Source organism: Dasypus novemcinctus, chromosome 3, assembly GCF_030445035.2.
Source record: "Dasypus novemcinctus isolate mDasNov1 chromosome 3, mDasNov1.1.hap2, whole genome shotgun sequence".
In the NCBI taxonomy this organism is placed as follows: Eukaryota; Metazoa; Chordata; class Mammalia; order Cingulata; family Dasypodidae; genus Dasypus; species Dasypus novemcinctus.
Window position 1 is genome coordinate 10,096,311 of NC_080675.1, and position 23,584 is coordinate 10,119,894.

The following is a 23,584-nucleotide window of genomic DNA, read 5'->3' on the forward strand; positions in this document are numbered from 1 at the left end:
AAGGCAGTTAGAAACAAGCTAATTCTCTTAAGATAGCCATATATTCAGGTTGTTTCTAATTTCTGAATTAATGTGGATAAATCAAATTTAAAACTTTCTACAATTTTAAAGTCTACCACTAACAGAGAAAAAATCATTTATATACTGGACACTGCTGAAAGTAGTGACTAATTCAAAACCATTAAAATTATCTTGATCAAAGTTTTAATATTCCCAAGTAATATGAACAGTTACTGCAAATACCACTCTGGTGAACATCAGGACAAATTCAAATATGCAAGTACACAACTGTTGTGATTACAGAAGTGAAGACATACCTGTATCTGTGAAAGACTGAATATCATAGGTGAGATCAACACTGAGGTTTTCAGAGTTCTCTGTTTTTTTAAACACTAACCCAATCACCCACATTGTACGAAATTCTTCCCTGCAAAATAAGAGTATTACTGTGGTTTATAAGGATTTAATGAAAATATTGCTATCAATGTGACTGACAACATCAAGAATATGGAAATGCTTGAGAACAAATGTATAATCAAACTAAAGTTCTAAACCAACTTCTTCATCAAAACTCACTGAAAGACTCCACCCCTCCCCCACTTGTCTTCTATATTCCTAGTCTTTATAAACAATCAGAGTTCCAGAGCAAATATACTATCTGTAGATTGATAGCCAATATTCTTAATGAGGATTCTAAAACATCAGAGGTATTGGAATGAAATAAAAAATACATCCAAATTAATGAAGAAAATTAAAGTAATACTTTTTAGAGAAGTCTGAAACAAAACAAAAAGCCAGTCTAGGTACAAAACATCAATTAGAACTCAAATATATATTCCTTAAACTTTTAAAACTCAATTAATAAAAAAGCACATTAACAGAAAGTTCACTGGAGCATAATAACAAAGTTGTGATTCAACTACTTTTGAACATTTAACGGTATATGTACCGAAACATCAGTATTATTAAGATTGCAGTCACACAAAATAAATTATTTTTTAAAAAGTAACAGTATTTTTACATGATTAAAAAAGAAATTCTATATATATAGAAACAAACCAGAATGCCAGCAACAGTTATTCGACCAGCAACAGTGATAGGACCCTTTAAGTGATCCTTTCACCTATATTTTTCAATGTTTAATACTGTTTTCTTTTTACAATGAAAAACATTGTCATTATTAATACTCCCTTCACCCTCCAATTGCAATACAGGTAAAGTCTCAAATTAAGTAATAATATGGCAACAATCAAACCAGCAACTAACCTATAAAAGATCCTTAAAAGGATAAAGTGAGCCTGCCTTCATTAACAAATCTCAAAATGTTACAGAATCCATCACAAATCAGACATTTTGGAAGGTCAAAATCAGAGTATGCTCCCCCTTTTAAAAAGTTAAAATAAAAAGCAAAGACTGATGTTTGATATAGCACTATTCCAGGAAACACTGTACAAAACAGAGAAGAAAGGAATGTTAAGAGGTAATGCTACAGGCAGTTCTGGGACAAATTCTTGGAATGTGAACTCTAGTCAATAAGCATCTCATCATTAGAAACTGTTATCCGAGTAAATATATTTCAGTGCTCATTTTTCTCAAGAAAACAGTGTTTCTCTTCCATCATGCTGTCAGGAAAACCTAGTCTAGAAATTCCAAGGTAAGGTATTGAACTATCTGACAAAAGAATAATGATCCTAAATACAAAAGATTATCAGTACAACCTTGTATGGGGGTAAAAGTTGAAAGGGTGAGAGAGAATTAGAAGACTTACTTGTCAGGATTTTCTTTGGGTGCTGGAAATGACTGGGGATTCACATGAGCCAGTGTAATGAATTCATTCTTCTCTAAGCTTCCAACCAGAATTCGAATCTTTGATTCCACCAAGCCCACCCTGAACAAATGTCACTTAGTATTATTGAAAGTTTTGGCAAACTTAAAAAATTATGTGTTTACATAAAGCAGTTAATATAAAGATCACAAATAACCTAAACATATACATGTGGGCAGTTTAACTATCTGAATGTGACAGATAAAATCAAAGCCTTGTGGGGCTCTACCAAAAAATGGTAAGGTGAAACAATCAACTTTTTTTCCCACAAAGGGAAGAGAACCAAACCACATTTAATTCAAACCAGCAGACACAAAAGACAATTCTGCAAATATTTTTTTTAAAACCAGCAAGCATTTTTTTAAAGCACTTCAGGTATATTTAAGAAATGTTACATGTACCTGTATAAAGCAAATTAAAATTAAGTTGTATAAAGATCCTCTAATACCTATACTTCCATCTCAAGTTGTAGTTTCATTTACGAACAAATCAAACCAAACTGGGTATTTTAAGGACTTCCTCCCATTTCCTACTGTGTTCTGTGGTTATCTGAGTCATTCTGAAGGTTTTCCGTGAGGTCTAATATTATACTCACCATTCTAGGTGTTGTTTTTCTGTTGGTGCACTTGCTAGAAGTACAATATAATGCCTTTGAAGATAAAGACAACATGCTATTTATTTTATTTACGTGCTTTGTGCTGGATATTAAAACCATAATATAATAAGCGTCTTTACAGTTACAGATCAAAATAAATTTAGTAGGGATTTGGAATCTCCATATACACATAAAAAATGAGCTAAATTCCACAAGTTTCAAATTATTGGAGGGTTTCATTCTTCTGAAAAAAGTGATCTTATGAATAATTACAATAAAAAGCATCTTAAGAACACTAAACATTAACTGACTGTTTTGTTCCATGACTCCAGTGGAGTGCTTTACCTCTTCAAAAGTATAAAATCTAAGAGCTGCTACTCAAAATAATCTACTTAAACAAAAAATTTTAATGGAAACAACACACCAGGGCTTTGGCCACAAAAATGTGATCACTAAATATAGGTATTATGTTGATGTCTTCAAAATATTATCAAATACAGCATGTTTTTAAATTCAAATTAAAAGGTAGCAAAATTAAAGTGAATACTGACATAAGTAATTTTTTTGGTTCACATAACAAAACTTTCTATGAAATGAAGGAACAGACATCACTCACATGGGAGTGAAAAACTGATTTCTATACAGAATTCAATCCTTTTTAGAGAAAAAGAAAAGTTTTCATTTCAGAAAATATCGTGACCAAATATTTTTAAAAATTTTAAAACAAGCTATTAAAACCGAAGGATATAACTTATTTCTCTAAATCAATTTGCTAAGACTGAAAAAGTTCAGTCCACAAAATAAAAAGTGGGGGGGGGGAAAAAAAGTTCAGCCAAATATACACTTCTACAGTATCCATTTTACAAGTGCCGGGAGTCAAACTTTTCACCAGAAACTCTCGAAAGGAAATGGACATCATTAACTAGTACAGATCCTGGTTTGAAAAGTGGGTATATGACCAGAAGTACTTTCCTTTTACTTTTCCTAAATAACTGAAACTTTTATGATGTCTTCTAACACATTTTTAAAGTGAGGTTTCTGACCTTGACCTGGAAAAAAAACTTCATAACTCTAGTTCAAGTAAGTTAAGAAAAATAAAACATTTAGGCAAGGGACACTAAGATTTGACAAGTTTTATTGTATTTTAATAATTCCTTAAACAGTCCATTCGATTTCTATTTATGCTCCCAAAGCATTTGAAAACTAGTCCTGATACTCTGGGGCCATTTAACCCTAGGCAAGACTCATTCATCTTTAAAATGGAATAACAGTATTTGTCATACTGACAGATGAAATGTGAACCTCAAATGAGTTAACTTCAAGAATTATTAATCTAAGGTAATAGGTTTTTTATATATTTATGCATGTGTATAAACATGTAAATAAATGTGACAATCCAGCCCAAATGCATACAGATCAATACTTCATCAGTTAATTTGTTCAGCATTATCTGGAGCAATTCAAATATATAGAGCAAAGAGATGGCCTCTGAGCAAATAATAAGTCATGCATTTTACATAAAGAAGAACCCCCAAAACCCACATTCAAAGTCCTAAATCCTCTTAAATCAAAATCCTAATCAACTCAGTAACCTCATTTTCCAGGTCCCTGGGAGTTTAAAATGGACAACTATTTTAAAAAAAGGTGGAGGGGGTAGATGGAAGTTCTTTGATGAATGTATAACAACAGGAGACAGCCAAGTATAAAAAGCAAGCATGCAAACAAAAACTCAAAACACACAAAGTTGTCTGGGATCACCTAATATAGGGACGAAAGTCCCTCAGTTGCTATATCACTCCTTTACCAAACTACTGAAACGTCACTGATGACCTATCAGGATTCAACAAAAGCTTAAATGATGCACAATATGCTCAACCTATGAAGGCAAAAAAAAAAAACAACAACAATCCATTTGAACATAATTTTGTTTGCAGTTAAAAAGTTTAGTTGTTCACTTTGGGTCCAAATGAAATCCAAGGGTGGAAAAATACCTACTCTGAACACTGTTTATGCACAAAGGCATTTGTTCACATATAGTTAAATGCTAAATCATTCCAATGTATATTTTATGCTGAGACTAAACGCCCTTTACTCAGTCATATTTAAGCAAATTTGAAGGGGAATATAAAGTGCAGTAATTAGTAGGTAACGTGCAAATATTTTATTTCAGCCATTAGCAATGAACTTACAAAAAAAGACTTATCCAGCTAGAAATTAAAATCAAAATTCCAACTTCATTCTTTCTAAAAAAAAAACATACGTTAAGTTTTAAAAACCAAACGATGTATTCAATTCCTAAGATCCCTATAAAAGCAGAGGGACCAAATATAAATATTAGTAATTTAAACTCCATTTTATGGCTGCACCCCTAGAAAAGACATTAATTACCCTTTGAAACATAATCAGTGAATAATCATTCTTCAAAATGATCTTTGCTCAACGTAAGTAAATCCCACAAGAAGGTACTCTGTGAACTACCACTTAAGACTTTCAGGCTTAAGATGCCCAAATGCCTTTACAAGGCATTTTGAAGTCTTAATGCAATTCCTTTTGTCATTAAGTTTTCCACAAATTCAAAGATAATCATAATCAAAAAATATAACTATGGAAATGTACCCCAAATAAATTAAAACCTATTTTTAAACTCCTAAGAGTCTAGGGAGTAGATATAGCTCAAGCGGTTGAGCATCTGCTCCCCACATGGGAGGTCTCAGTGCATCCTAAAAACAAAGACAAACAAGCAAACGAAAAAACCCACTCAGGGGAGCCAATGTGGCTCAATGGTTGAGTGCCAGATTCCACTTACAAGGTCCACGGCTCAATCCCTGGCCCCTTTATCTCAAAAAATAAATAAATAAAATAAATTAGTTGCTGTATTATCTGTTAGCTATTTACTAAAGAAGTAGTCTATAAGTTAGGTTTTCAGGCCTGTTTCATTGAAATAATATTTTACCTCAGTAGAACTGAGCTCAAGATATGCACACCTAAAAGTCTAGCTCTGTCAAAAAGTACTGGCAATTCTTCTATCTTTTAAGTAGCTCAGCACAAAAGTTACAGTACAATATTAAAGTTTTTAAACATGCTTTAAGGCTAAATTACTTTTTACACATACACCTTGATTATAACTTATTAATCTTCTACCTTAGGGAACATTTTGGGGTTTTTTCTCTAATACATTTCCTTCCATGTTTCCTAGTGAAATGGGATGCCTGAAATTAGTTTTCATGTTCCCTATGTTTATAATGATTTATTTTATTTCTACTTAAATATTAAAATGAGTATCCTGAGAAATATGAAAAAATTTTGTTACAATTATTTAAAACTCCACAAAACAACATTACCATTTTTTTCTCAAGGAATGCTGATATTTCAATTTCTGGAAGATGACTTGTCTGCTTTTTTAAGACAAATGAAATTTTCTCCACAGTACCCTCCCTTCCAAGAATGAATGGTATTTTGCACACAATTTTACATTTTATACATATCGAATGTATTTTCAGGATATGCTTCAAGTAAGACTTAACCAACTTAAATTCAAGGGAAAACTAAGGATTTCAGATTTATTTGTGTATCTAATCTTTGGGGTAGTTCAAATGCGGATGTGTTATAAAAAAAAAAATTCCAATTTCTGAATACTTCCAAAAACCTAATGATAATAGTCATTGTAAGCAAAGTGGGACATTCTTTCGAATAGAGCTGAAAACATAAATAGAACCTATTATAAACTCAGTCCACCACTGGCATGTTTTCAATTTTCAGTTCTCCCAGTAAAAATTGAAATTTTCTATAATTTCGCTGATTTGTTGCTACTTTCTCAAATTTAATATTATGTTTAAATACAGTAGTTTCTAACAGACTGGCTTGTACAAACTGGCTTATATCAGAATTCAACAGATAGTTTAAATCACATTTTACAAAGTATAATATAGTCTTTTACCCACCTACAGAAGAGCTTTTAAGTACAATCTGGCAAAGACAGAAGTATAGTTTAATTTTTAAAAGACAAAAAAAACACTACACAAAGTTCAGAAGAAAAAAGCAACTTCAAATTCTAGTATAGTGAACTCATTCAAGTAAAATGGCACTATTAAGGTCTTTGCAACTTCAACATTAATCTTTCTTAATATGAAGGAAGCTACTTAAGGTACTTTTCAAGAACCTCATTCTACCTGCTCATTTTCCTGCTATGAAAAAGTGACACAGGAAAAAGAATGAGCCTAGCTCCATCTTTGATTCTCAGGAATTAGAAATCCTAAAAGACTTTTCTACAAGACCAATTTCTTTTTTCTTCTACTGATATAATTCTCTACTGTTTTATTAAAAAACATCAGTGTATGTTTATTACTTTAAATGTTCAGAGGTACTTCCTCACCATTGGCTTAAAAATTTTTTAAAAAGTTATTTTGCCAAATGGAAAACACAATTTATGGGGAATAAGTAATAAACAAGAGCATTCAACGTTATGCTATTTAAAATTTTTTACTGACAACACAGTGCTCCCAGAACACAACAATTATGCTGGCTCTATTATTACTTTTTCATGCAAAAGATACAGAAACAAAACACAGAGACATCATGAAGGTCATCATTCTTGTTTTTAATTGGGGAAATAGCATAAAGCAATCTTGCTTAGATTATTACAAAACACAATCCAACACAAGATCAAATGGTCAGGAAAGTTTCAAACGTTTAAAAAAAATTTTAAGTGGGACTTTGGTAAATTTTCAGCAGAGGGCAAATAAAAGTGCAAGTCCATGTTTTTTTTTTTTAAATAATATTTATTATAACTTACAATTTTCATCAAAACCAATACAATTAATCCGGCTTTTAACCTGTACTAAGGTATTAACCCATTACTAAAAAATACCACACCCACTTAGATCCCAAGAAAACTATTTGCAGAGATATCTGAAGGGGCTTTATAACACTGGGTTTTGGAAAAGATAGGCCAATAGAGTATTTTAACTACTGGAAACACTTAATTGGCTATATATTGACATTAGCTTTGTCTATGTTATAGTCTTAATCATAAACAATTTTCCAAAACTTGTGGAAAATACTTAGTTTCTTGATGGAAGATACTGACTAGAGATTTTTAACAGTTCACCTGCTTGCCAAAGTATATGCATTTTAAGAGCCTTGGTCATCACTAATGCGTGTCAAAAGAATTGATGTTGCTACAAATGTAGAAGGAATTAGGTTAGATCACGCAGCAAAACTGTAGGAGGTAAACATTACCATGATAAAGTAAAAATAAGTGGTTTACTAAAAATAGTACATCCTTTGTGACAAGAAAGAAAATTCTAAAGGAAAATTCAAAGCTACATTAGTCTAGCATTAAACCATTATCATTTAAGAGAGGAACATGTCCGACATGCCTTAAAATACATACTTGTACTTTTGAAAGAAGTTTGGAGCTTCAAAAAGTTTGGACCACTCTGCCTTACTCAGCAAAATTTCATCTGTGATAGCAAGACCTAAATTAAAAACATATTAAAATATATGCATGCTTCAGTCTAACAATCTAGAATTTTAAAGACTCTTAAAACATACCACATGCATTCACTATAATCCTATAAATAAAACACACATAATTTTAACAAAGAGAAGATTTTATGATTTCAGAGTATATTCTTACATACATACATACTCTTTCAAAAAAGCTGGAGGATTTATTAGATTTCTGTAAGTACCATTATTCTTAAATGCTATGCTTATAATTCTAAAAACTGAAGCAGTACAGTTATCTGGAAAAGAAAAATTTCCCAAATATTTTATATCTTGCCTTTCTATAAGCAATCTTCCTGCTGCTTCTAAAATGAGTGTCTCTAGAAAATAGGAAAGAATGTTAAACTTCTGAACTTCAAGCTGGGAGATGAACACCTAATTCTATACATTTGACTGCTTTTTGTCAAATCAGGCTTTCCTCACACTGTTTGGTAAAGCTGTACCTTCACATTAACAGAACTGGGGTTTAAAAAAATTGAGATTATTCCAAAATAATAGGCCATCTGGCCCCAATCCTACTCACATTTCTTTCCCAGAAGTATATAGCCTGCTTCTCTCATATTACCTAGTGGAATCAAACTACGAAATCATTTTATAGTTTTACATGGCATTAATAGTATGGCACTGAACCAGTTCCTAAGGCCCAGCTAAAAATATGACTTCAGGTGCTGGTTAATCCTTTTAATATTGTCAAAAATAAATTGCCTGAAAGGAATTAAAATGAGTTTTTCAAGTTAATTCTCAAATATATGCTATAATCAATAAATGAACACCAAAATTCACATCAGAGAATGCTATCTTCAACTTAAATTATACAGAAGGGTACTGCGTCTAGAATGGTATTTAAATCCTCCATGTATAAAGGAGAGCATAAGGATAAACACTTACCTTGTTTAAACTCCTCAACCATGACCATCCGTGTTGAAACGGACACATTGTACGTGGAGTTCTGCTGTGGGTATGCTGGTGTAATTATAGGCATAAGATGGTACCTATCACTGGGATTTACCTATATACAACAACAGCCAATCAGTTTCTTCAAGTACATATGCAACAGACACTTGGACTTTTTATCCCTTGTTAAACTGAATCAATGATTAAATTTTTTTTTTCATTCATAGCTGGAGTTGAGAAAGAAAAACCATGTAAGGAGACACTGTTTTTATAGGAAATTCTTTAAAAAATTAGAGACTTGGCCTAAACTAATACTTTGCTTGAATCTTTTGGGCATGACTGTTTTGGCAACCTTACTAGAAATAGTGTTCCTGCTGAGCAATAAAAGTCCTCCTTGGGCATCTAGTGATGTTTAGTTTTTCTTTATTCAACAACAGAAATGGGGATGTACACAAAGTTACACTTTTGAGAAATATATTAGAAGATCTGCATAAACTTACTTTAAGCAAGACGGAAACTTAGTTTTTAATATACTCTTAGCTTATAAGAAATATAAGCTTATTACACATGGTGAAACTACATTATCCATGTTGATTTTATTCTAAGAGATCATGGTGGTCAATTAACTTTAATATTAATTTCTATCACAATGATAGTTGCTTATTTCCAAAAAGTATATTATAAATTCACATCCCTCCTAAGTTAAATGCCTTGAAGTTTGGCAAACTTGAAAATATACTGTTTGATGTAATTCAACAGAACGTGAAACTGACAAAATTTTTAAAAGATAGCAAATTATTTAAGAAAAATAGATTTATAAACTTATAACGTCTTATTCAAACTTAATTTTTAAAAATCAAATAAAGTACATGTCATTAACATTTAAAATTAGTAATCAATAATGGTCATGACATCCCAAGAAACAACCTGGAACCTCTTCTTAAGCCCAACCATGTTTCCATAATCTCTGAATATCTAAACCAATTTTCACAATTGCATCATGATAATTAAAATAATACTGTTTAGAAGTTACCTGCCACATGTAAACATTAAGCAACAGCTTTTCTACAATGACCCAATTTTAACAAAATATTTAGATCAAATAAAAAAAATACAGGGATTTGTAGTATCCTTTTATTTTTTTTAAAGCACAAATGCCCACACAACTTTGACTTACAAGATACTTCTATATAGAATAATTTAAAATGTTAGTGAAGTTGATATTAAAAACTATGTACAATTAAAAAAATCTGGTTTACAGGGTACATAATTATGCTTCACACATCAGAGGATAATATTTGAGGTACTCTTAAGTGTATTATGGATACGTCCACTCATACGCAAAAGATGGGAAGTCTCCCTGAAGTTTATGCAGATGATTTTTACTTGATATTGCACAATGTGAATTTGTAGGGGAAAAAATAATACACTAACCCTTGGGTCCCATACAGGCAAATTAAGATTGCATTCTTCAGGCTGTTTCAAAAGCACTGGATTTGGCCATTCCCTGTTTAAAAAGATTGTAGCACTTGATAAGACTGTTGGATATTACCATCTACAAGTACTTTGCAAAACATACAGCATTTGTGAATGTGATCCTTCTTCATTCATTTTCCTCTCTTGGTATATATATAATCTGTCATTCCTTACTGTCGATGTTGACTACTTGAAATAATTTTCCTCTAACTATTAAATTAACTTAAACCATTTGATAGCGTTCTCAGAATGAAGTCAAACATCTCTGCCTCTTCAATGGACTGATAAAGCACTATACTGAGGATAAAGACACACTATTGTAGGACATCCGATGTGTTCACCCCAACCATTAATAGGATAAATCCCCTTGAGAGAAAAAAACCCCGTCTTTTTAATAGCTCCAGCTCCACACAGAGGCAATTGAGAATTTTTTAAAAAGTTAATTCTGACTACAGGCAAAGTAGTATAATTATTAAAATTAATGAGGAAAATTTTTCTCTACTCATGACCTATAAGTTATAACATGAATAAGTATAGTAAAACTCTGTGTCTTGAACACACTGTTTTTAAGACACCTTTCTATAAATTCAGTCCCTTATGAAATAGATAAAAACTGGATAACATTTTCCATCCTTAATATCTAGGTTAGCTTTTTAAAAATAGTATTTGAATATCTAATTGTAACACTAAAAGAAACTGTGACATTCTTGAGTCAATTTCATCCTACCTCATCACACGTTTAAGCACTACCAAATGCCAAAACTGTAGACTGTGTCTTGTTGTGTTTCTTCCAATAACTCTATCATAAAATTACTAGAAAAAGCAACCAATTTTTCATGAGGAAGAGCAGGGGTTGACAGGGAGGGAGGACTTAAATCCCTAAGAAAAATGTGATTAAAAAGTAGGAAACGTCACCTTTTAAGCCAAAGTTACTAGCAAGAAACAGAACTAATATCTTTTATTTTCTTTTTCTTAAAAGAAATAATGGTTGGTAAACGTGTGTATCTTGAAGTGTGGGAGCTTTAAAAAATCTCTCTTGGGTTAAGGACTAAATCTCAAAGGGATAAAATGCTTTTTTCCAAGAACTTGAAAGTTAAATTATTCTTAAAAGCTTTTTATATAAATTTACATCTTTAAATTTTTACCAAAGAGAAATAAATGAATAACTAAAAGCAAAAAATAATCAACAAAGCACAAATAGTTATAAATTTAGAAGAATTCAAAGAGTGTGAAAAGGCTGTATTCTCTGAATGTCACTGATTTCCCAAACTATTCATTCATTGGATTTTAACAGGCTACAGCTAAAAATCATGGAGTTTATTTGAACGGTAGCTTTATGCAAGGAAATACTAATAGTATCTGTCTTACTGTTCCGGGAAAGCTAGGGAAAAGGAATGGAGCTTAGGTTTGTCATTTTACAAACAGTGTGATTTCCCCAGACTACCCTAATGGCTATATTACGAACTAAAATTTGTATCTGAAACCAGCTGCAGAAATGTCATAGAAATAAGACTAAACTTCAGTGTCTACAATCAATTTTATTTTAATATAATCTAAACACATACCATTTAGAAAATACCAAGAAAAATTTATGTACAAGAGTTGATGCTATTGCATTTGGATAAAGCTGGCAAGTTCTTGCTACTAGCATAGCCCAGGAAACACCACCGAGGAAACCTAATATATTGGAATAGATGTTGTGCCCTGTTGATAAGGGAAAAGCAAAAAGATCAGTCAGTGTTGAAAAAAAGTTCAAACATCTTAATAAGCTAGCCAACAAATTCTGAACTCACGTTTGGCCCACAGTTTGATAGCTCTCAGAGTTAACCTGAAGTTGTCAATGTTTGGTACTAGATGTAAAATTTCATCGGTTACCCTGCAACCTGATTAACAGGAGTGAAAAAACAGAACATTAAATCATCCGAAGTTCAATGATAATATTCTGTTAACTTTTCTGAGACTGATGTCTAACTAAGAACTTTTATTTGGTAGAATCTGTAATGTTAATTCAAAAAAGAGGCAACTAAAAAATCTAAACCATTTATCTCCTAATACAAGTATTACATACAGCAAAGAAACTGGATTGTAATCTGCCTCTCAAACTTTCAACTCATAATTAAAGTTTTTCCCATTAGGTATATACTGAAAGGGTCTGTTCCACTAAGCGTCCAAGAATTGTTCTTCAAGAGCATGTTAACATGCTATGGTAACCAACTGTTCAAAAGTAACCCTTAACATAACAATTGAAAACATTAAAAAAAAAGACATCCGGATCAAAATTAATTAAATGAAACCCAAATCATCAACAATAGAGTACAAACTTTAGATAGTCATTTTACATGTCCCAAGAATCATTCATAACAAAGAAAAGTAATAACTATCTCAGGTACCAATGAGTGAAAATCAATTACCAGGCTATTAAGTAAAGCAAACTATCTGATTCACTATGACTTGAGAACATGATCCTAAAGAGCTTCAGTACAAAACAAGTTAAAAGCTGTACCATATTTGACAAAAACTACAAGACAAAAGGAAATAGGTTTTGACATACCATTAAGACTTCTTATGCATCTTATATCTAAATTTTTAAGCAGACTGTCATCTCGTAGATCCAAATCTTCTGGAATAGTCTGCAGAGCTAATCTTGCAAACAAAATATCAATCTAAAACAAAAACAAAACTTAATATTCTATAACTGTGATGCTATTTTTGAAGACATTTTTATAAAAGAGAATACCCTTATTTCTCCTTAAAGCCAGGGCATTGTTGTCAATTATGATGATAATGCCACTAAAAGGCCAAACTATATTCTTTAATATCATAGGTATTTAAATCTGACTATGTTAAAACATGCAATGGAGTTTTACAAATAACCTTTTGTCATTTTCATCATACTTAATACTGATTTACTAAATTTGTTAAATGGGTCTACTGAGTTTGCTAAAACCATAACGAATTACTTAAAAGCAACTGTTTAGCTCTCTATCTGTATGGATTACAAATTGATTACATGTTAAAAGATGCCCAGGTATGAAGTAAATGTCCCTAGATTTACCAAAAAATACCTCTCTCTCAGTAAAAAGGGAGTTCCTTATATTTAAGAACTTACATGACCAAAAATTAGTGTTTTTTCTCACACTTGAGAGTTTTGATTAAAAAAGAAAAAAAGAAAAAGGAGAAAGAAAAAGAAAAACTGGAGAAAGCATAGCCTCAAACAATTAAGAATTAAGGCTATTCTGAGCAGTTACAGACTTCAACTGACAGAAGGAAAAAAAAGGAAAGGTGAGAGAAGGCAAAGAAATTTGGAGTAGATTTGGTAAATTCCTCCTGGGGGTATGATTTCATGGTTCTAAAAAGTTGCATATTGCTATAAGGAAGTCTTTTTATAAGATCACTTTTAAAAAGCAGTATTTCAAGAACATGATGTGGGAAGAGGATGTAGCTCAACTGATAATGCATCCGCCTACCATATACAAGGTCCAGGGTTCAAACCCAGGGCCTGCTGGCCCACAACATGCAATGCTGCCACACACAAGGAGTGCCATGCCACGCAGAGGTGTCCCCCGGCGAAGGAGAGCCCCACGCGCAAGGAGAGCTGCCGCACATGAATAAAAAAAAGTGCAGCCCACCTAGGAGTGGCGCTGCACATATGGAGAGCTGACACAGCAAGATGATGCAACAAAAAGAGACACGAACTCCCAGTGCTGCCGAGAATGCAAGCAGACACAGAAGAACACACAGCAAATGGACACAGAGCAAACAGTGGGGCAGGGGGAAGGGGAGAGAAATACATAAAAATAAATCTTAAGGGAAAGGAAAAAAAAGGACATATTGTATGTAAATAATCACTTAAACACACCTACAGGACCAAAGGGGAAAAATTCTGTACTAATGCTATAAGGTAAAATTTCCAATGAAACAGATTTCAAAGTCCAATGATCTCACCCAATTTAGAAAGAATTATAGAGTGCATTTTCATAAAAACAGTAACTCAAAAAGCAACTTAGTAATGACAGATTTTATAAAGAACGAAGAGTTAGAATTATTACACAAAATGCCAAAATGTGAAAATGGACAAAGGCGTTCCTAAATTAGTATTTTATGTAAATATAATTTTTATATAATAGCATAGATTATAGAAACCTAACACATTAATTTTTTTTTTCTTTTTGAGGTACTGGGGGCCCAGGACTGAACCCAGGATCATATGTAGGAAGCCAGTTCTCAACCACAGAGCCACATCAGCTCCCTTGAGTTGGTTTTTTCATTTGTTTTGGTTGTTGTTGTTGTTGTTTTTGGTGGCACCAGTAATGGAATTCCAGACCTCCCATGTGAGAAGAAGGCGCTCAACTGCTTAAGCCACATCTACTCTCTAACACATTATTTTAAGCAGCCATCTGATTATCATATCTATCCTGAAAAGTTTTATACAGTTGTTTTCCAACAACAAAATTAACTCCTCTACATTTGTTGATCCTTTTGGGAAAATGGGGCATGGTTCATATTACAAGTTGCTTTGTATTTAACCACTGAATGTTTAGGACAAAACCACATGGTGACAAGAGGAGCAGATGCAAACCAAGCGGCTGAGTGCCTGCTTCTCATGTACGAGGTCCCAGGTTCAATCCCTGGCACCTCCTAAAATACAAACGAAAAATACAACTTCACTGGGGAGCAGATGTAGCTCCATGGCTGAGCAACTGCTTCCCATGAACAAGGTCCTGGGTTCGATTTCTGATACCTCAAAAAAAAAATACATGGGAACAATCATATCTCAAATTCAACATCATATGTGCACTTAAGATCATTCATTCAACTTTTCATGCAGTTAAACTGCTTCTTTTGCAAAGCAGTGAAGTATTATTCTCTCAATTTCCAAAATTTTATAATCTTCACTACTACTATGAGTCACTTTTCAGTACCATTCAAACCACTACTTCCAAAGAAACAGTAATAAGTTGCCTCATGGTCAGCTTTACTCCAATTACTTTCACTACATATTAAAAAGCAGCAAGATTTGAACTATCCCACAGCTCATAAAATCTCTTCTATCAGAATATATTTCAACATACATAATACCAGGACACAATTTTCTCCCAACTTTTTCAAAATATTTAACTGAAGTCAAGACAAAGTGCTAGTTGCAAAGATACACTGTCACTGCTTAATGAGACTAAATCTATGCAAAATTCGCAAATTAAACTACCAAGTAAACTACCTTGTAGGAACAATTCACAGCCTTACTGTTTCACTAATTCTGCCTATGTTTTAGCTCCCAATTTCACTTGGAATTTAAGACTAAAAATAGTATATTCCACAAATAACAGGCAGTCATTTCCATTAAACACTTAATTCTTATTAATATCACAATCAACTCACTTTTAAAAACTTTATAAAACTTTAAAATAAATCATCTTTAACCTATATACTGATCAAAATTAGTTACACGACATAACAAGAACTGTCAATCTGAACTATGCCTTACCTCTATCCCATCAAAACACAGTTTGATAACAGGTACAAACGCCTCTTCAACAGCCTGTAAGAAAATTAAACCAACTGAGTGTCTCTGCAACTACACATTAGTCCTATACTAGTTCTATTACTTGTAAATCAATGTGATGCTTGAAACTCTTTAAACATAATTGAGCAAAAGGCCTAGCACATTATAGGTTCTCTGTAATTAGCTCTTTGAATCAAACAATCCTAGGTTCAAATCCTTGAACTGCGTCACTCATCAGACGTGTGATCATGTCCAAATTACTTGATATTTATTTTCTATTAGCCTCAGTTTCCTAATCTGTAAATGAGCGATTACAGATTTGTGATTTTAGGCTTGTTATAAAGAATAAAATTTTGAAAGTATGCATTAAGTGCTCAGAAGGTCTAGCATATTCCAAGAGTTGAATAAATGATGGCTATACCATAAAATTTACTTGGTTTTTGACAGTAATTTCTAATAATTCCTCCCCCTTCACCCCAATCATTTACGCACTCTTAAATCTTTTACTTCTTCCTGTAATTTCAATTTATCATAGAATGAGGTGAAAAAGTCACTTCGATCAACATGTCTTGGTGCAACACACAACGCATCAATATCGGCACCTAAAAAAAATTAAGCCCATCAACCACTAATTAATACTGTAAGAAAATTACTTTGCATCCTATCATGGCAGTATTTTGAGAACCTGTAAATATTCACTGGTGACCCTGCAAAAATGTGCACATATACACACCCTAAAAAAATTATCACTCACTGATAGGAAAAGTATGATTTTAATTGATGGGATATATTTGTTTTTCCTACAGCATCCTCTACCCATAGTGGCCCAAGTTAACTTGGAGGCAGAGAAAAGTAAATCAGATAATATATTTAAGATGATGAGAAGGAGTTACTCAAATACATGGCCAGCATCTTAATGTTATTAGTCACGGCCATGTTCATTAGTTTAAAAAAATTAGTTTTCCTATATATACAACCTGACTGTTGCTTACAGATTCCTTCCTGGCCCCACACGGAACCTACTTGGGAATCAACTGCACAGAATAAATTTCAAGAAGAATCAAAAGAAGCAGAATATAGTAAGATAGCTGTGATTTAGTTTAGTGTTTGACAGGGTACATAGGGAATATACAAAAAGGAAGATTAAAACTGATAGAGATCAATCTGTGATGGGGTTAACGACGTCATTTTCCTAAAAGCATTGGTAGCTGAGGCATGACTCTGAAAGCTGTATATATTAATGAAGGGGGAAGGGGGTGTGTGGTGCACCTCAAAAGCAAAGGCAATACTTTTGGCACTGTTAAGTGAGAGAGGAGGGAGGGATGCCAAAAGGCAGAGACACTAAACAGACAGATTCTTTTAAAAATATAGTGGTTCAAGAGTTAGCCTGACTGCCTAGGTTGGAATCCTGGTCTGCCAGTATATGGCTGAAACAAATTCTTCAAACTATACTGCCTCTTTAAGGCTGTGCTGGGAGGATTAAATAAGAGTGCTGAGAGGACTAAATAAGATAATGAAGATCATAAGCTTAGCTCAGTGCACAGTACAAAGAAAGAGTTCACTATACGTTCTCTGCTATGCTTTCTTCAGGTAGAGGAAATGAGCAGCATTGTCCAATACATCTCTCAGTGATGGGGAAATGTTATATACCTGTACTGTCTGACACATTAGGCACCAGCCATATGTGGCTAATCAAGTATATTAAATGTGGTCATTTCCATTTAAGAAATTTTTAATCTTATTTAATTTAGTACTGCATTAGACAGTGTGGCTATAAGAACCATTCTTCACCTTTCTCCTTACCAAATTTAGATTCTGTAAACTTCTTTCTTCCATGCAAACCTCAGCTGTATGATACACGCAAGCAATTGAAACAGGTGCTTCATTATAATTTTAAGAAATTAAAAAAGTACCTGTCTTAAAGTACATAAAACAATATTTACCTTTTGTATGTACTCCTAATCTGTAAGAGCCGAATGTAAAAATTTTTCCTCCAACGTTTTCAATTACAGATTGTGGGAGATTCTACTGAAACAAATAAAAAATGGTTATTTGGCTGGGAAAGCACAAGGGAAATTATTTCAAATGGTAATGTACTTTAAAAAAGGAACCCAGTTAAGATTTTAGTGCAAAATCATATAAACAACATTCAAACCTTAAAAGCTCTGTAAAATACCAGGCCTTCAATCTAATTTGAAATTTAAGCAATTTTCAACATTTAATTACGTGTCCTTTAGTGAAGACCCATGCTATTTTAGAAGCTTGCTACATTTCTGGAAACTAATGTTGTGGAATGACTGTGATAAGGAGAAATGCTGGCTAGAATCAGGGGTTTTATTTTTATGAAGGTGATGCATAAAATAAATCATGAATGTTAGAATAGATATTCTGATCACTCAGAGAGGAAAAGATTATACTGAATGATTACACCAAATACCACATAGCATATCACAGTATAATTTTACTATATCAAAAGTGACTTTAAAGCCAATACTGTTAAATAATGGTTTAGTTTCTTAAATTCCTGAAAGGTTTGGTGGGATGAATTTTAAAAAAACTAAACTTATGATGGTTTCTTACTCAGATCAGAAGTATTAGGAAGATGTTTCAAAGCAAAAGCACTGAAAACTCATTCTCCTGACCCTGGCATTACTACGAAAGTACCCTGGGTAGGTATTTAACACTACTGTCATTTAACAATGACAATGTCTGTCAAAGCGAAAATCAACTAGCAAAAAAAAGTGCTAGTTCAATATTTTCCTTTACTTTCTAATTCCTTAATATTGTGAAGTCTCTACTCCCACTAGAACAAATAAGGGATCACCTCCCCCGCCCCAGCAAAAACAACAAAAAAGTACATAAAACAAGGTTATTTCATATTTCAAAAAAATCCTAGACACAAATTCTACAGACACAGGGACTTCCCTCTTCTAAGGACACTTTTAACCATCATTTATAGAAAACAGATAAACTATATATGCTCTGCTACATTTAAAAAAATAAGCAAGGCCTTTTGTCCTATATTTAGATATAATGAAAATCAACTGAAATGCTGACCTGGTTATTAAAATTAAGCAGCAGCAGGTTTACAGAAATAAGTTCTTACAAAAATAATTAGGGAGCAACTATCTGAGAAAACTTATCTGTGGACATTGCTATTAAGACAAATCTTTTAGACCAGTGCTCTTCAACAGAACTTTCCGCAAGGATGGAACCATCTAGATCTGTGTTGTCCTAGCTACGTGCGGCTATTACAGAGCACTTGGAATGTGGCTAGTATAGCTGAGGAACTGAATGTTAATAATTTTAGTTATTATAAACTTAAATAGCCACATGTCACTAGTGGCTACTATATTAGTGCAGTTTTAGACATTAGGGATGTTTATACCTACTTAGAATAGTTGTAATGCAGAAATTTAAGACTTCTCGATTTAGGGTCATAGAAAAACATTTAATGGCAAAAAAAGACACCATTTTTAAAAATTAGATAGTAAAGCAGACATCCAAAGTAAAATCCTAATTTTATGCCGTTTTCTCCCTCAGAATAGTATAAATTTATTGTAATGATATATTACATCAGTAGTTCTCCACCAGTGACAATTTTGTTCCCCGGAGCACACATGACAATGTCTAAAGACATTTTTGGTTATCACAACTAGCGTGGGTGCTACCAGTATCTAGTGGGTAGAGACCAGAGATGCTGCTAAACATCCTAAAATGCATAGAACAGTCCCAGACACCAAAAAGTACATGGCCCAAAATGTCAACAGTGAAGAAACCCTACATTAAATCTTAAAATTAGGCATCTGAGGGAAGAAATTCTCTCTACAAAGGACCAAAACTTGAGGCCTAACCTCCTTCTTAGTCCCATTTTCTAACTAAGCTACTACCTATAGAGCCAGGCCATAAAGAAAAGAACCAAGACAAACTGGAACAGGAATGTCCAAGTGCTGAAAAGATAACTAACATCATTAATCCAAGTATTTTCCTTATCCTCAGGAAACCAGCTGGAAGAACTGTAACAAGAGTTACTAGTTCAAGAAACTTACAAGGCATTCAAGTATCTGAAATAAAACTATCAATAAACAGTACTCTTGTTTCATATTAAAGAAATTTCAGGTTCAGGTCTTGTCTACTTCAGGATTTTAAACTTAAACTAAGCAACTAAGAAAAGCCATTAAATTTCCTACACTACACAAGGATAAGATAACAAAAAGTGCAATAATTATATTTTTTAAAAACTTAAGACATCTTTTGCACAGCTCAGACAGACTCCCTTTCCAAAAATCTCATTTTGTATCAGGGAGAAACACATGGTTCATAGAATCCCCAATTTAAAAGACTCCTATTGCCAAAGTTTTAATCAGTTGCTTGAAATAAGGATATACTGTTTTAAGAAAATATTAAGCAATTAAACCCAAAAATTTTAACTTCCTTTTCTTTCTTCCTATGGGGTTCTCTTCTCCCTCTCTTTTCATATCAAATGTTTAGCTGTATTATAGATTAAGTCATTTTATACTATGCTGGAAAACTTACCACTATTTACGGTACTTTTTAAAAAAGGTCAAGTGAACTCCACATATATTTCCTTTACCAAAAGCCCAGTCATAGATTCTTCAGTTGTGTGTGTGGGTAGATATAATAAAGTATTAGGAACTCAGAGAATGTCATTATAAAAAACTAATCCAAGATATTTAGTTTGGAAGTCTACTACCTGAAAGTTTTAAAATAAGTTCACTGTTACATGGTTCCTTAAAGGGTAAAAGGATTCTCAAATATACTCGACTTTTAAGCACATTTTCAGGTAGCATTTATTATTTCTGTAATAACAAATTCTGTAATAATAAATTACAGAAATTCTCTAAGTTGTTCACAATTACTGAAATTAAGCTTTGAAATGTTCTAACCAAAAAGTACATTTAAAAAACATTAAATTCAGTTGTTTTTTCTGCTTTCAAAATAACTAGAAACAAAATAAAAATGTTATCAATAGTCTAAAATGGGCTCCACACTAAATTAAATCCTTCAAAATCCACGCAAAATTACACATTATACGAAACAATTGGTCTTTGGTGGCTATATGCCATATTACTTCAAGCACAAAAAGTTACCTTACCTTGCTTTCACTGATTTCTCGTATCCACTCTTTAACCAGGTTATTTAATTTTCCCAAAATTAAAATCCTATTAATAAAACAAAGAGTAATCAAATGTCAGGTTGCGTTTTTTCCAGATCATTACTGATCAATATGAAAAAAGTTTTAAATATGTGGCTTCCTAAATTTTAGCTGATTTTTCTCCTTTCTCCCAACAATTCTATACTATAAAGAAAGCATCAAAAGTCAAAATTAAGGGGGAAGCGGATGTTACTCAAGTGATTAAACTCTCGCCTACCACACAGGAGGTCTATGGTCTGGTACCCGGTACCTCCTAAAGAAGATAGCAAGCTGGCGCAACAGGCAGCCACAGCAAGCTAACACAAAAGATACAACAAGAGACACAAGAAGAAAAGCATAACAAGAGACACAGCAAAGCAGGGAACAGAGGTACCCAGTGCCTCCTAAAGAATAAGGACAAGACAACGAGCTGAAACGACCAGCAGTCAGCAGTCACGGCAAGATGACGCAACAAGAGACCCAGGAGGAAAAGCATAATGAGAGACACAGCAAAGCAGAGAACAGAGGCGGCTCAAGCAATTAGGCACCTCCCTCCAACATCAGAGGTCCCAGGTTCAGTTCCCGGTGCCTCCTGAAAAACAAGCAAGATGAACAGACACATCAAGTGCAAACAACAAGGGGATAGGGAGAGATAAATCTTAAAAAACTTTAAATTAAAATTAAAGAACAGGACTCTATGCAGAATAATTACTGAAGAAGTTTTCTCCTCTAAATATCACTTTTATCTAAAACAAGTATCTAGATTTTAGAGAATAGCCTGACCTTCTAATTGAGTCAGGACTGCCTCAAAATTTTTATTTCAACATTAATACAAATTATAAATTATACACACACACACATCCATTTACCTGCGCTGCAATTCCTCTTCTTCTTCAAAAACCCCAAAAGGCTTCAGAGTCTCGATTAGTTTTTGTGTAAGTATGCAGTCTGTCTCCTTGGGGGCTGCTAAGCTGATAGGAGAGGTAATGCCATAGTGTTTTTGTGGCGGCTGTGTTGGCTGTGATCCCTGCGTTGTAACTGGACTATAAACAGAATTGGATAAAATCAATGCCAAAAATTTCTATTTTAAAATATATCAACATGATCAGAAAAAACGCTTTAGTAAAATGTATTTCTAAATGTAGTTGGTACCTCACCATACCAAAAGACATTTTACTGGTCTTACAAGAAAAAGTGACCAAAAAGAAAATATTATTTGTTCTCCAATCACCTTCAAGATTTTGTCACTACCAAAATACCTAATTAACTATTTTTTAACTACTTTACAAATAAGAACCTAAATCTATTATATTGCTAGAGAAAAGCTAGTGCAACCAGAAATGCAATCCAAACTATTGTGAAATTTCTGAGAAAGACTGCTTTTTGAAAAGGGTCAAAATCTGTTTTAAAGCAATGATAAACATTGTCAAAATACTATATTCCAATACAATGAGACTGCCCAAATGGAATTTGGCGTCTGATTCACAATGAATAAAATCCATAAATATAACCATAACAAACATAACTTGGGGAGAAAGAACTGTATTCATACTAAGCTTGTTACTGATTTTTGGCAAGAGATTTATACTTCAACAATGATGCTATCTAAAGGTTTTTTTATTTTAAGTTCCAGATTTGTACAACCAAGAGGATTTTTATACAACTAGTGAAAAGGCAGGTATGCTTTAAAATCAAGGATGTTAATTTGACTTGTTACTATTCAGTAATACCAATTCTTGTTTTTTATTCTTCTTGATGAAATAATTAAATGTATAAATCAAAGGACAAGTATTCCAAAGACAAGTAACACAATTATTTAAAAACAAATTGAGTAACGTACAAACCAGGTAAAGAATAAAAAAACCTAACATTTGTTATCAATATTTCTCCAAATTCCATTTCAATGGCAATATTAGCATCCCATATTATTATTAAATACACACACACACTCAGCTACTTTTTTCACCTTTCAAATACATTTTTCTGTTTGAAAGTAAAATATAATCTACTAAGCAATAATGTACCAAATCCAAGCATGATGCACCCACTACCTACGCACAGGATTCTGGTTTATACTGTGACTGCTGGACTGTGTTTTGTATTTTGTCTTGTGACAACAACACAGACCTCAGAATGCCAGGAAGCCCATATTGCCTGTTACTAATCAGCCACTGGGCTACAGATCATCCAGTCGATGTTTCCTGATAACAGTTTTAATCCAGATTTTATACTAACACTTATCAAATAAATATAAACCAAATTTATTATCTCTTGCAGTCATTAATTCATGTTAAATCACTTTCTCCCACTCCTTTAATCTAAACTGCATAACTATACAAGGCCATGATGTTAATTCATGGAATCTGGAAATCCATAAGCACCCAAGCATTGTCTGAAGACTAAATTTCTTAACATTTACATTCTATTTCAGATTATACAGCATGTCCTTTGATTAAAATGTACATATTAGGTGTAATTGGATCTATAAATGTCTTGGTAATTACATAATTTTTTCAAGCAACAATAGTTACTATCTACTGTTAGGCAGTTCCTAAGGAAGTTTAAATACAGACTTGCCATGTGATCTGGCAATACCACTACCAGGTATATACCCAGAAGAACTGAGGA

At 33.0% G+C, this 23,584-nt stretch overlaps 1 protein-coding gene across 2 annotated transcripts in view; it reads right to left on the reverse strand.

Annotated features, from left to right (window-relative positions):
- The window catches only part of PAPOLA (poly(A) polymerase alpha), a 71,020-nt gene that overhangs the window by 32,631 nt on the left and 14,805 nt on the right, over positions 1-23,584 (reverse strand). For both annotated transcript variants that reach the window (XM_004481320.4, XM_004481319.4), the window contains exons 2-15: positions 21,826-21,999; positions 20,918-20,984; positions 17,745-17,826; positions 16,294-16,403; positions 15,784-15,837; positions 12,850-12,961; positions 12,092-12,181; positions 11,864-12,002; positions 10,257-10,329; positions 8,817-8,937; positions 7,813-7,897; positions 2,421-2,474; positions 1,769-1,888; positions 318-427 (exon numbers count right to left, since the gene is read on the reverse strand). In XM_004481320.4, the coding sequence (XP_004481377.1) occupies positions 318-427; positions 1,769-1,888; positions 2,421-2,474; positions 7,813-7,897; positions 8,817-8,937; positions 10,257-10,329; positions 11,864-12,002; positions 12,092-12,181; positions 12,850-12,961; positions 15,784-15,837; positions 16,294-16,403; positions 17,745-17,826; positions 20,918-20,984; positions 21,826-21,999 (1,391 nt within the window). The remainder of the gene's footprint in view (positions 1-317; positions 428-1,768; positions 1,889-2,420; positions 2,475-7,812; positions 7,898-8,816; positions 8,938-10,256; positions 10,330-11,863; positions 12,003-12,091; positions 12,182-12,849; positions 12,962-15,783; positions 15,838-16,293; positions 16,404-17,744; positions 17,827-20,917; positions 20,985-21,825; positions 22,000-23,584) is intronic.